Source organism: Stenella coeruleoalba (genome assembly GCF_951394435.1).
Source record: "Stenella coeruleoalba genome assembly, chromosome: 3".
Taxonomy (NCBI): Eukaryota; Metazoa; Chordata; class Mammalia; order Artiodactyla; family Delphinidae; genus Stenella; species Stenella coeruleoalba.
Genome location: NC_137148.1, coordinates 31,461,117 through 31,473,523, shown reverse-complemented (window position 1 = coordinate 31,473,523; position 12,407 = coordinate 31,461,117). Strand labels below are relative to the sequence as shown.

Here is a 12,407-nt window from a genome sequence, read left to right as displayed (position 1 = left end):
AGGAAGCTTAAAACTGGAATCAAGCCATTTGTCCCCAGGGTTAGAGGCCAGCTCAGAGCTGTGTCTTCTGATTCCACATTTGGACAAACTTAAACCTGAGAGACGATACCAAGCATTGGACTGTAAGTCTCGATTCTGAATGAAACACTTCTTTAACTTTCATAGCCTGTGCCCTTGACCATAAGTCATATCACATCATCCCTTAAAACTGTTCAAGGAAAATCCATAATCCGTTCAGCTTCCGCTCTGAATCCCACACTTGATCTTCATGTCAGTAACAGCCTTTGCAGGGTCACTTCTTAGGAGGAAACTAATTAAATTCATTTGTTACTTGTAGGCTGATGATGGGATGGAAAGACAGATGACTTTTGACAAAAATATCAATTTGTAAAATAATTTTCAAAATTATTTTGAAATAATAATTTCAATGCACCACCCAGGTGTGCAAGACCTTGAGATTCTCAAGTAAAACCAATACGTAGACATTGCAATCAGCTTAAAAGCAGCTCTGCGTGAAGATGAATTTTGCAAGTCTTATTATGGAAGGCATCTGCAAGGGACCAGGGAATTATTTAGGCAGAAAGGTGTGAAAGGGAAAAGAAAGGAAGCATTGCTCTTTCGTATTTTTAGTATTAGTGTCTTGGGCTGAGATTTAGAGATCATTTCTTGACCTATCCCTAAAACACACAGAAATATTTTGAACTTTCACATGCACCCAAAATTAGCCTTGGTGGACTTTTTATTAAAAATTGCCACTGAAAGCTTTAATCTGCCCTTTCCAACAACTGACACTACAAAACTCTGAAGCAGTTTTAACCAATCAGGTTACACCTACAGAAAAGCTACAGTAAGTCCCTTACATACGAACCTTCAAGTTGGGAACTTTCAAAGATGCGAACGTGCATTCGCTTGTCCAATCATGTCAGTTAGTTCATGTGTCTGGAGTACATTGTCACATGCGTGCATCCTCTGCAAGTGGTTGTGCTTTTGTGTACTTAACCGTACAGTACTGTATAGAGACAGTAGTACAGTATCTTTATTTCAAGCCCAGGATGTCCGGAAGCAAGCGTTAAGGCAGCAGTGATATAGCTGGTACTACTGGACTTTTCAAGGTACTGTACTGTAAGATTAAGAAACGTTTTATTCATTTCTTGTGTTTGTTTTTTATGTATTCTTTGTGTGAAAAGTATCATAAACCTATTACAGTACAGTACTATATAGCTGATTGTGTTAGTTGGGTACCTAGGATAACTTTGTTGGACTTACGAACAAATTGGACTTAACAAATGTGCTCTCAGAACGGAACTCATTCATGTGCAGGGGACTCAACTGTATAGGTAAGTTGAATGAGAACTATTTTCACCTTTAACCAACCTGATAGATAGCATATATGGAACACAGCACCCCAATGGAAACATTACTGGTAAGGACTGTGTGTCCAGGTCTTCGGGTTTTCATTGCCATCATAGTATATATTTTTCACTTATGAGAAAAGCACTTACCCTGGGGAAATTCTTAGGCAGAAGGAGGAAAGTTTCTCAGATATTTATAGACAAAATATTTTAAAACATAGGTAGCTATATTTATGCTTGGTTCTTATTTTAATGAACACTAAGATTGTTGCCCACAAAGAAATTTCCAGTATCACTTTAGAAATAAAATATTCTTCCTGGGACTTCCCTGGTGGCGCAGTGGTTAAGAATCCGCCTGCCAATGCAGGGGACACGGGTTCGAGCCCTGGTCCGAGAAGATCCCACATGCCGCGGAGCAACTAAGCTGGTGTGCCACAACTACTGAGCCTGCGCTCTAGAGCCCGCAAGCCACAACTACTGAGCCCACGTGCCACAACTACTGAAGCCCACGCACCTGGAGCCCGTGCTCTGCAACAAGAGAAGCCACCACAATGAGAAGCCCGTGGACCAAAGAGTAGCCCCCGCTCGCCACACCTAGAGAAAGCCCGCGTGCAGCAACGAAGACCCAACAGCAGGCAAAAAATATATACATATATATTCTTCCTACTTCGAATGTATGTTTTTTCTGTTTTAGAAAAGCAGGAAGAAAAAGTTTTAAAAACATTGCGAAATATGTTACAGCTTGCAGGCTTACTTAGAATTTGCCTCTTCAAATCTTTTCTACACTGATTAAAAATTTTAAATCTACTGTAAATAAGGAAGTTGATGAATAGTCCCCAGGCCAACTTCGGGAGACATTATGAAGATTACTCTCATCCTGCCTGAGCCAGAGACCAAGTCTCCTCTCTGATACAATCACTGAGAGCACCCTTTCAAGGTGCTCACCCTGTGGGCATCCTCCATTTTACAGGAGGCAGAAGCTGGAAGAAGAACAAAAATTTGCTTAGTCCTAAGCCCATGACCTAAGACAGCATCACAAACACATGGAATGTCCACCCAAAATATGAACAACACTAGCGAGTAAGCAGTCAGTACCCCACACCCTGGTCTAGTGTAATTTTTCAGGTTAATCTCTTATTAGCCAGTTACATATTTCCTTAAAAGCTTTCTGAGACTATTTCCCAACAACGCCTTTGACACCATCATCCTCACTGAATAAGGGCAACTGATGAATAAGCACCTACCAAGACAGAGGACTGGAACCTCATCCTCCAGTGACAGAACTCAGACAAAAACTTCACATTCAGGTGGGTGAAATCTGAGGAGAACTTCTGGCAATACACTGATTTCTACAATTTCCTAGCCTTGGCCTGTCAAAGGCCTGCCTCTGGGATAGGAAAAGACACTTTTGGCTCACCCAGAGACCTGTCACAGGTGTTTGTGTACACAGTAGGCATCTGGGCAAAAAGAATTCAATGTTAAACATTAAACAGTCCTCTCTGGGAAAAATAGATAACTGTAGGCCCCCAAAGCTTTTCACACTGACTGCAGTTTCTGATTTAGAGCCCAGGAAAGCTCTCTTTAAACACATATCCTCAGGCTCTCAACTGAAATGGGATAGACTCTGAGATGTTTACAAACGAATGTGGGGATTTATTTTGCAGCCAAACATTAAATGCTGCGAGAGCTTCCTTTCTGGAGTAACAGCCAACAGCAGCCTAAGATGAGGCTTCCCGTTTCCCCAGCCAGCAGCTCTCCAGGTGGGCGGAGTCCAGCATTCCATCTCTGAAGGTCGGTCACAGACATGAAGGGGACATGGGGTTTTGTAGAAAGAGCACCGGGCTGGAAGTCGAGAGAGTTCAGTTCTAATTTTAATTTTGTCCCTAACCAGTCATTTTACCTTGGCAAAGCAACTTAAGCAATTGAGTCCCAATTTCTTTCTTTGTAAAGGGGCAAGAGTGGTAGGGAGGGAAGGAAATAAACAGCTATTGAATGTCTACTATGTATAAACACTTTATGAAGGCTATGAACAATAACCCTGCTATGAGGGTCACATGAACTTGATGTTACAGATGAGGAAATGGAGGTCTTGAGATTAAATAACTTGACCGAGGTTACATATTCTGGAAGAGATAGCAGGAGCAGAATTCCTAGTATAGGGGCTGGAGCCAGGAGCTGGCTTTCCTTATGCTACCATGTTCCATTTGGAACACCAAGATATCCAAGAGTTCTAAATATGAAGACATCTACAATGTCTCCAGGACACTGTAGAGGTATATTTGTTAAGATAAACAGATATAACAAATATTTAACAGTTTGTTAAAATGGTATATACTTTTAAAATATTTATACATAAGAATTTGGGGTCTGAGCCCCTCAAATGTTAGAGGTTTGAATGTTAAGATGTGTTTTTGTTGGAGAAGAATTAAAATTGTTAAATGTAGGTACATAACACCCACATATACCTCCTTTTCCTTAGCTTGGTTTTTGACATGTACATGTCAAAAGAGCTTTGTAGAAAGCTGTTTCTCATATGTGATTTCACTTGATCCTCCTAATGAGGACACGCTATAAGGCTGCAAGAAGTTATCACCCATATTTTGCATTGTAAGGACATTGTCGTCAATGCCTCTGGGGCCTGTGTCACCTCCCCTTCTCCCAGTTCTGATTTCAGCTGCGGCTGTCATGTGGAGAGTTTCATGTGAGCTCAACTTGCCTCGCAAGACCAGCATCGAACCTCAAGCACATGCCGTGCTCACAACACTCCTCCTTCTTCCCTGGACCTGCCTCCTTAATCCAAGGGCCAGCAGAGCCTAGAAGGGTGGGAAGTTGTACCTCGGGGGGAAACGTTCAATCAACAAAAAGAGGACAGAAGCCAGCGCGTAAATGGCTCTTGCCTTTTTTTTTTTTTTTTAAACATCTTTATCGGGGTATAATTGCTTTACAATGGTGTGTTAGTTTCTGCTTTATAACAAAGTGAATCAGTTATACATATACATATGTTCCCATATGTCTTCCCTCTTGCGTCTCCCTCCCTCCCACCCTCCCTATCCCACCCCTCCAGGTGGTCACAAAGCACCGAGCTGATCTCCCTGTGCTATGCGGCTGCTTCCCACTAGCGATCTACCTTACGTTTGTTAGTGTATATATGTCCGTGCCTCTCTCTCACTTTGTCACAGCATACCCTTCCCCCTCCCCATATCCTCAAGTCCGTTCTCCAGTAGGTCTGTGTCTTTATTCCTGTCTTACCCCTAGGTTCTTCATGACATTTTTTTCCCTAAATTCCATATATATGTGTTAGCATACGGTATTTGTCTTTCTCTTTCTGACTTACTTCACTCTGTATGACAGACTCTAGGTCTATCCACCTCATTACAAATAGCTCAATTTCGTTTCTTTTTATGGCTGAGTAATATTCCATTGTATATATGTGCCACATCTTCTTTATCCATTCATCCGATGATGGGCACTTAGGTTGTTTCCATCTCCGGGCTATTGTAAATAGAGCTGCAATGAACATTTTGGTACATGACTCTTTTTGAATTTTGGTTTTCTCAGGGTATATGCCCAGTAGTGGGATTGCTGGGTCATATGGTAGTTCTATTTGTAGTTTTTTAAGGAACCTCCATACTGTTCTCCATAGTGGCTGAACCAATTCACATTCCCACCAGCAGTGCAAGAGTGTTCCCTTTTCTCCACACGCTCTCCAGCATTTATTGTTTCTAGATTTTTTGATGATGGCCATTCTGACTGGTGTGAGATGATAGCTCATTGTAGTTTTGATTTGCAAACAAGACCAAAAGACAACACTCAGAATGGGAGAAAATATTTGCAAATGAAGCAACTGACAAAGGATTAATCTCCAAAATTTACAAGCAGCTCATGCAGCTCAATAACAAAAAAACAAACAACCCAATCCAAAAATGGGCAGAAGACCTAAATAGATATTTCTCCAAAGAAGATATACAGATTGCCAACAAACACATGAAAGAATGCTCAACATCATTAATCATTAGAGAAATTGCTCTTGCCTTTTTGATAGGCAAATTAGAGAGGAATTCTGTGTGCTCCAGAGAGATCTCCATAGAATTAAGCCCCTACAGAGGCCCCCATTGCCTGCAGAAGTGACTTCTGTAACACACAGTCATATGTCCTCCATCCCTCACCCAACCTTCTCATTCCTGCTTCCAAATAAAATAAACTACTTGCACCCAAGTTCTTGTAAAACGCTCTCCTTTTGGGGACCCTAAACTATGTGAGGCACTGAGACTACAGAGGTGAAGTGACTTGCACAGGGCCCCCTGCTGGCAGTAGAGGAAGCAGCAAGCACTCCCTTCCAGTTCTGGCTCTAAATCCATCTCATTTTCTACTTTCAGTTGTACACACAGGTTAAGAAACTGCAATTTCCACCTTTTGCCAATATGCCAGACTGAAGTTTAAGAAAGAAATACATGTTTTACCACAAAATTAATGATTCACTTTGTTATAAAGCAGAAACTAACACACTACTATAAAGCAATTATACTCCAATAAAGATGTTAAGAAATAAAATAGTAGGGCTTCCCTGGTGGTGCAGTGGTTGAGAGTCCGCCTGCCGATGCAGGGGACACAGGTTCGTGCCCCGGTCCGGGAAGATCCCACATGCCGTGGAGCGGCTGGGCCCGTGAGCCATGGCCGCTGAGCCTGCGCGTCCGGAGCCTGTGCTCCGCAACGGGAGAGGCCCCAACAGTGAGAGGTCCGCATACCGAAAAATAAATAAATAAATAAAATTAAATAATAATAAAATAAAATAGTAAATGATAACCGTCATCTTTGCTGAGGGTCACACAGATGACCTGCTGGGCTACTATGAAAAACACTGCCCAGTTTTCAAAATTTTAAAGTACTACATTTTGCTTTGCTGATGTTAGACAAGTAAATTAGAAATGTTAAGTTTCACTCCAAGTTTTACAGATGAGAAAGCTGAAGTTTTAGGACTTTCCACTGTTGCAGTTTAACTACTTTTGGAACCAGGCTTAGAATCTTTTCTACTCCAGACACATTCCAGGCTTTGCCTACCAAATTTGTTCAACAAAGGATTGTAGATTATCCTCACTGAAGGGCATTGGTCTGGAGCTTGGCCGGGGGCATCTTTTATTTATTTATTTTTTAATTTTCCCAGCATCTGCTCCTCCCTTTTCCATTAATTGCACAACTTCGCTTTGAGGAACCAACCCTCTTGAACTCTCAGTCTGTGTACTTCAGGCCTGAATGACCCACCAGTCTTTAGTTCCAGAGCTCAGAATATGACGCGTATCTGCCCAGTCAGTGTACTCTTCTCCTTGGCCGCAGTGATTGGCTCAGCGAATGAAGAGGGACCAGAGCCTGGCCAGCTAGAATGAATACTGAGACTCTACTGTGTCCCCTGAGAAAGAGCCACTCCTTTCCAGTGGGGAGCTGAGCTAGTAGACAGCAAGCCTTCAGTGCCTGGTGGCCATCTTGCCACCATACTGGAAAAGCCTGAAACTAAAGCCAATAAAGGGGGGAGCAGAGCACAGAGATGGATGGAGACAGACTGCGGATGCGATACAGAACTGGTCTTCCCCAAATTTAGAGTCGTCACAGGACTTGACACTCATAGGGGCCAATACATTACGGTCTCATCTTCTTTCAAGATCCTGCCACTTGCAATTCAGTAAGTCCTGCCTGAAACAAGCTCTGTACTCAAGCATTAAAGAGACTCAGTGCAGTACTTCTCTGAAGAAACAAATATCTACTACCAAAAAATAGGCTAGGAAGTCAAGAAACAGAAGCAGACCTAATGAAATCATGGCAGAATCCTTTGCCTCAGCTTCAGAGAGCCTAGGAATGAGGTGCTGAGCAAGGCTTTACGAATCCATGAAGCAACCGGCCTCAGACAAACCCAATCACCTTTAATGTAGAGAACAATGTCGTTTCATCAGCTAGGTGCTTCGATTCAAAAGTCAACTGCAACTAGAGTTCAGAGGAAGAGCCCTAGCTGGGGAATAACTTTTGCTCATTGGTTGGGTGGGTGTTTTTTTGGTTTTGTTCTTGCTTAAAATTACACAGCAGCATTGAGAATCCAGGTTTTTACATCTGTAAGTTCTTAGAAGAACTTCTAATCACTCTTCTGCCGCTGATAAGCTGACTATGAGAGCTGGAGAGGTAGACAAGAGAAAAAAGCTGAAACCAAAACAAGAAACTTTCCCCACGGCGATATGGATGCAAAGGCAACAATGCATTGCACGTGTTTTTAAAGGTTTTTTTTCCTCTCCCTCGAGAAACGTCACCATCAAATATATACTTCAGACATCATGTTTCAAAGCCAGGGAGGCAAGTTTTGAGCTTGAAATGCAGGCAGGCTGGCAGTGGGTCCCTCTGGAGTTTTCAGAGCCTAGGACAGTGTGACTGTGGCGGGGAAGTGGGGAAGAGGTCAGGTGGGTACAGACAGGTTAACCAGATGACCCACCATCAAAGAGGGCTGGGGACAGGTGCTGGCCCAAGGCAGAGTATAAATATAGGCCTCTTTGTCGTCTCTTAAATTCACAGGCGGTGGAGTCTTCTATCGTGTTTGGAATGACTGAGGTCAGTACGTTTGGCTTCTGAATGTGACCCACTAACTTACCTGATGAATTCCACAGAATAGTACTGAATAGGGGAGCTTCCTTCACTCTCTCCAGGTTTCCAAGATAGGGCCACCTCGGAATCAGAAACCACAGTGACGTGCAGCTGCTGAGGTGCTCCTGGAAGCAGGCAGGAATCTAGGCAGGACAGCGAACAACTAGAGTTGGCTGTGGTCTTCGCTGCTGGAGAGGTTTCATGTATAAAAAAACGTGTGCTTTCTACAGCCTAAACACCTCTGTTCAGAACTGCCTCACCCTCCAAACCAAACAAACACACACACACAAAATCACAACTGGATTCATGGAAGGTTTGTCAATGAGAGCTGGTCTTCCCTTCTCCTCAAGCACCCCAGGCTGGAAATACAACTACATCGTGTCCAGACTATGGACCCCAGGACACACAATGATGTGTACCCTTTAGAACCTCTGTTAGCATGTCGGAATTGATGTTTACCTACAAGGAAAATTAAATGCTTAGCGTTACTGTCACTTACTTTCAATTCTTTTGTGTACCCTTCCTACCCCCTATCATCAGAATACATATCAATGGTAGGACAGTTGGAAAAAGCCTCATGGGTAAAGATGTAGAATGATCCTATCACCCCAAGGTAACTGCTGTTACTATTTTCATATCTAGACTTTCACATTTCCCAGCCTTTCTTTATTGCTTCGGCCGGAAGTATTTTTTCTGCCTTCTCTTCCTAAGCAAAACCCTATGCAGGTTTCAAACACCGGGCCAAAGATATGGTTCTTTCTGAAACGCTCCCTGAGCCTTGGGGTGGAGAACGCGCTCCTTCTGAGTGCTTCCAGAGCCAGCTGGGCGGACCTCGGATGCACTGGATCTACCTGCCTACCATGTGCCTCTCCCTCCACAAGGAGCTCCTATGAGCAACGATGTCTTCAAGCCACTTTTGTCCCCCAGTGTCCAGCGCAGACCACCTCAATGAGCCTTTGTTGGGTTCCGCTGGCCGCTAAGATCTCTTCTCGCACTCCCCTTCCTCGCCTTCTTAACTCCCACTTACTTAATTCCCACTTAGCAGTCATGTCCTCAGGGAGTCCTTATCGAACCCCTATATCGGATCTTACAACGGAAGATCTTACAGCGCCATGGGAAGTACTTCTCACTATCCGCGGCCACACGTTAGTTAGATAATGTCCTGACCCACGCCACTCAGTTCTGAGAGGGCAGGGGCTGTGCCTGTTTTTGTTCACCACTGAATTCCCAGAGCCTAGCATAGCACAGTGCCTGGTACACAGTAGGTCCTCACTGATATACTGAATGAAGGAATGAATGAATAGCACCCATCACTTTCTTCTTATTAATGAATTGAACGGATTTTACCTTGGAGCAAAGTGGTAATGTGCCGAGGAGAGCTCAGCCGCCCTTTGCCAGTCTGGCTGTAAGCTGCCACGCTTACTCGGTATTCAGTGCCCGGTTTCAAATCTCCGATCACTTCCTCCTGTCAATGACCAAACAGGAAATGTGTCAATGATCAGAAGTTCTTTTGAGGCAAACCAGACAATCTCATGAGGGTTGCATCTTGAGGCCCCTGTGAAATTTGCTTGGGAGATTGTTTTGTTTTCTCTAGGATTGGCCAAGTTTTTTAATTTGCAAAGAGGAAAACACCATGACATATTTCCCAAGACTAATGAATTATCCTTTATTGGAATCAATGCACTGTCATAGGACTGGGACTCATGTCGCTCATAGCATCTGAGTTCTTCAGTGAGAGTACTAGGCTGCTGGAATTCAGGTAACAATCTTTTCCAGGGTTAGAATCCCCCAGTTCTTTCTTTCCATTGGCATATCACAGATGCTCAGGGACTAGCCACGACAGCAAATTGAGGTTCTTGATTTATATCCACAAAGTAGGGACTCAGACTTTGGTTCTCAAATTTTAAACTGCCTCAGAATCACCAGGAGGGCTTCTTAGAACAAATTGCTAAGCCTGGCCTGCAAAGTTTCAGATTCAGTAAATCTGGGAAGGGGTCTGAAAATTTGCATTCCTAAAAAGTTCCCAAGTGAGGCTGCTGGTGATTTCATCAACGCCCACATTGAGAACCACTAGGACTGACGATGGAAGTGTGTGTGAACTTCACCTGCACAAACAGCCTAGACCAAAAAGTCCCAGCTGAAGATGACTTGCCCCATCTTGAGACTACAGTACCAAATAGTAAGTGGGAGCCTGGTGCCCCTGGTCCCAGTACACTGTAGTGGAAAGGATACTGACTTTGGAATCAGTCAGTCCTGGGCTTGAATTCTGACTCTGCCACTTATTGCTAGCTATGGCCTTGATATTAAATTCCCTGAGCCTTAGTTTCTTCCTCTGTAAAATGGGGATGATGTATAACTATCTTGCATAGTTACAACATTTGGGATAATGTATGTAAAGTAGCTGACACCAAGGATGTCCTCAGGAAACAGGATTGTAATGATTATTGTCTTAGGCGTGTGAAACCCTTGTTTTTCTCCACTTACGTAGGTTCCACCTTCTCCGAGGCCAAAATCTTCCCCTCGACAGCTGACCACACAGAACTGATATTACCCTACCAAGTGTTGTGCCACTGAAGTAGCACTTATACATATTAAAAAGTATTACTATTTCTCCCATGGAATCGCAAGCCACTTGAAAGCATGTATCCTGTCTTATATTTCTTCACAACATCCTCTGCAAATGATTAAACATTCACTGTTGCTAAGGAGAACTAATCAACTGATCGACAAAACTTTTAAAAAGATTCAACAAATAGTTATTGAATACTTACTACAGTAGTTCTTAACCCTGAAAACACGGTAGAATCACTCGAAGATCTAAAAAAAATACCAGGGCTAGATTCCACTCCAGACCACTTAAATCAGAACCTCTGGGGGGCAGAGCCTGGGTGTCAGTTTAAGTTCCCCAGGTGATGCTGATATGGGCAGCCAGGTTTGTGAACCACTGGTCTAGGGCTTGGTTCACCTCCTGGCCTCTGAACTCCATCTGTCTACCCTCCTCTCTTTCTCCTGTATCTCCAACCTCTCCTTTATCTACCTGATGCTTCCCTAAGTATTTACTGTGCTCAAGTCTCTCTTATCTTAGACAATCAATTATTCCCCACCGTGCATGTGCCCCTCTCCAGAGATGCAACCTTCTTAAAGAAGTTGTCTCTACCTTCTCACCTCCTATTCACTCCTCAACTTGCTCCTGTCTGGCCTCTCCTCACTGCAAACAACTGAGATGTTCCTACCAAAGTCACCACAACAACTCTGCAGTCCACCCAGTGGGAATGTCTCCATCTTTACCTGACTATTTGCAGCTTTCAATACTGTTGCCCACCCTTGCTTCTGAAATCCCTTGGTTTCCTTGGAAACTGTGACTTCTCCTCCATGTCTCCTTCTACTTCTCTTGTTGCTCCTTCCAAGTATCCTCCACCCACTTCCCATTCTCTGCTGGCCCCTTAGGTGTTGGTCTTTCCCAGAAGCTCACCCCTCACCATCTCCTCTCACTCTGTAGCCTTGCTTAGGTAAGCTCATCTACCACTCCCTTAGCTTCTGGCACCTTTGAATGACATCTCCCACCATCTCCAGCTCTAACCTGCCTCTTGATCTCCAGACATGGGTTTGTGACTGCCTCTTGAACTTCTCTACCCAGCAACTACCATGCAACTCAAGTTCAACATAACCAAAGCTCAACTAACCATCCCTATTCTGACTACCAAAAACAAAATGAAAAAGCGCTTCACCCTTTGTGTTCTCTCTCTCATTACCTAAACCAGAAATTCTCAACACTCCCCTCTCTATGTTCACCACCCCTCCTCCCTAACCACCATTCAATCAGTTACCAATACTCTTTCGTATCACTTGAATCTGTTTATGTCGTTTTATCCTCACAGCCATTTAAGTCCAAGTCCTCCTAATGATGACAATGGCTCTGACTCTCTTGGCCACCAATACTTCCTGCACATCCAATCCGTACTCCACACTGCTAAGTTATTTTCCTGAACCCAAATCTGATCATGTCACTTCCACTTACAATGGCATCTTTGCATCCCCCTGTTTATCCTTCCAGCATCATCTCACGCCACCTCCCTTCCTTACATTCTACATTCCAGTCATACTTAAGGACTTGGCAGGGCTCACATTTATGCCATTCAATTCCTTGCCTCTGGGCCTTTGAACTGGCTGCTCCCTCTCCATGGAATGTCCTTCTCCCTGCTCCTGCCTGGCTCACCCCTGCTCATCCTTCATGACTCAGTTCAGCTAAGACATTACCTCATTTCTCTGACCCCCTAGCCCCCAGTCTGTTAGGCGTCCCTCCTCTATGCTTCCCTGGCATCCTTGGTGTACCTCAATCATAGCAACACTCGCCTTATACTGTAATTGTCTGTTTACTGGTCATCTTCTCCCCACCTGCTTGAGGGCAGGAAGCAAGTTCTTATTCCTCTGGCATCC

General features: G+C 43.8%; 1 protein-coding gene across 1 annotated transcript in view; it reads right to left on the bottom strand.

The window, feature by feature from the left end:
* Positions 1-12,407, bottom strand: part of EGFLAM (EGF like, fibronectin type III and laminin G domains) — a 173,406-nt gene that overhangs the window by 101,386 nt on the left and 59,613 nt on the right. Inside the window, exons 5-6 of the mRNA XM_079915676.1 lie at positions 9,318-9,435; positions 7,978-8,113 (exon numbers count right to left, since the gene is read on the bottom strand). Of these exons, the coding sequence (XP_079771802.1) occupies positions 7,978-8,113; positions 9,318-9,435 (254 nt within the window). The remainder of the gene's footprint in view (positions 1-7,977; positions 8,114-9,317; positions 9,436-12,407) is intronic.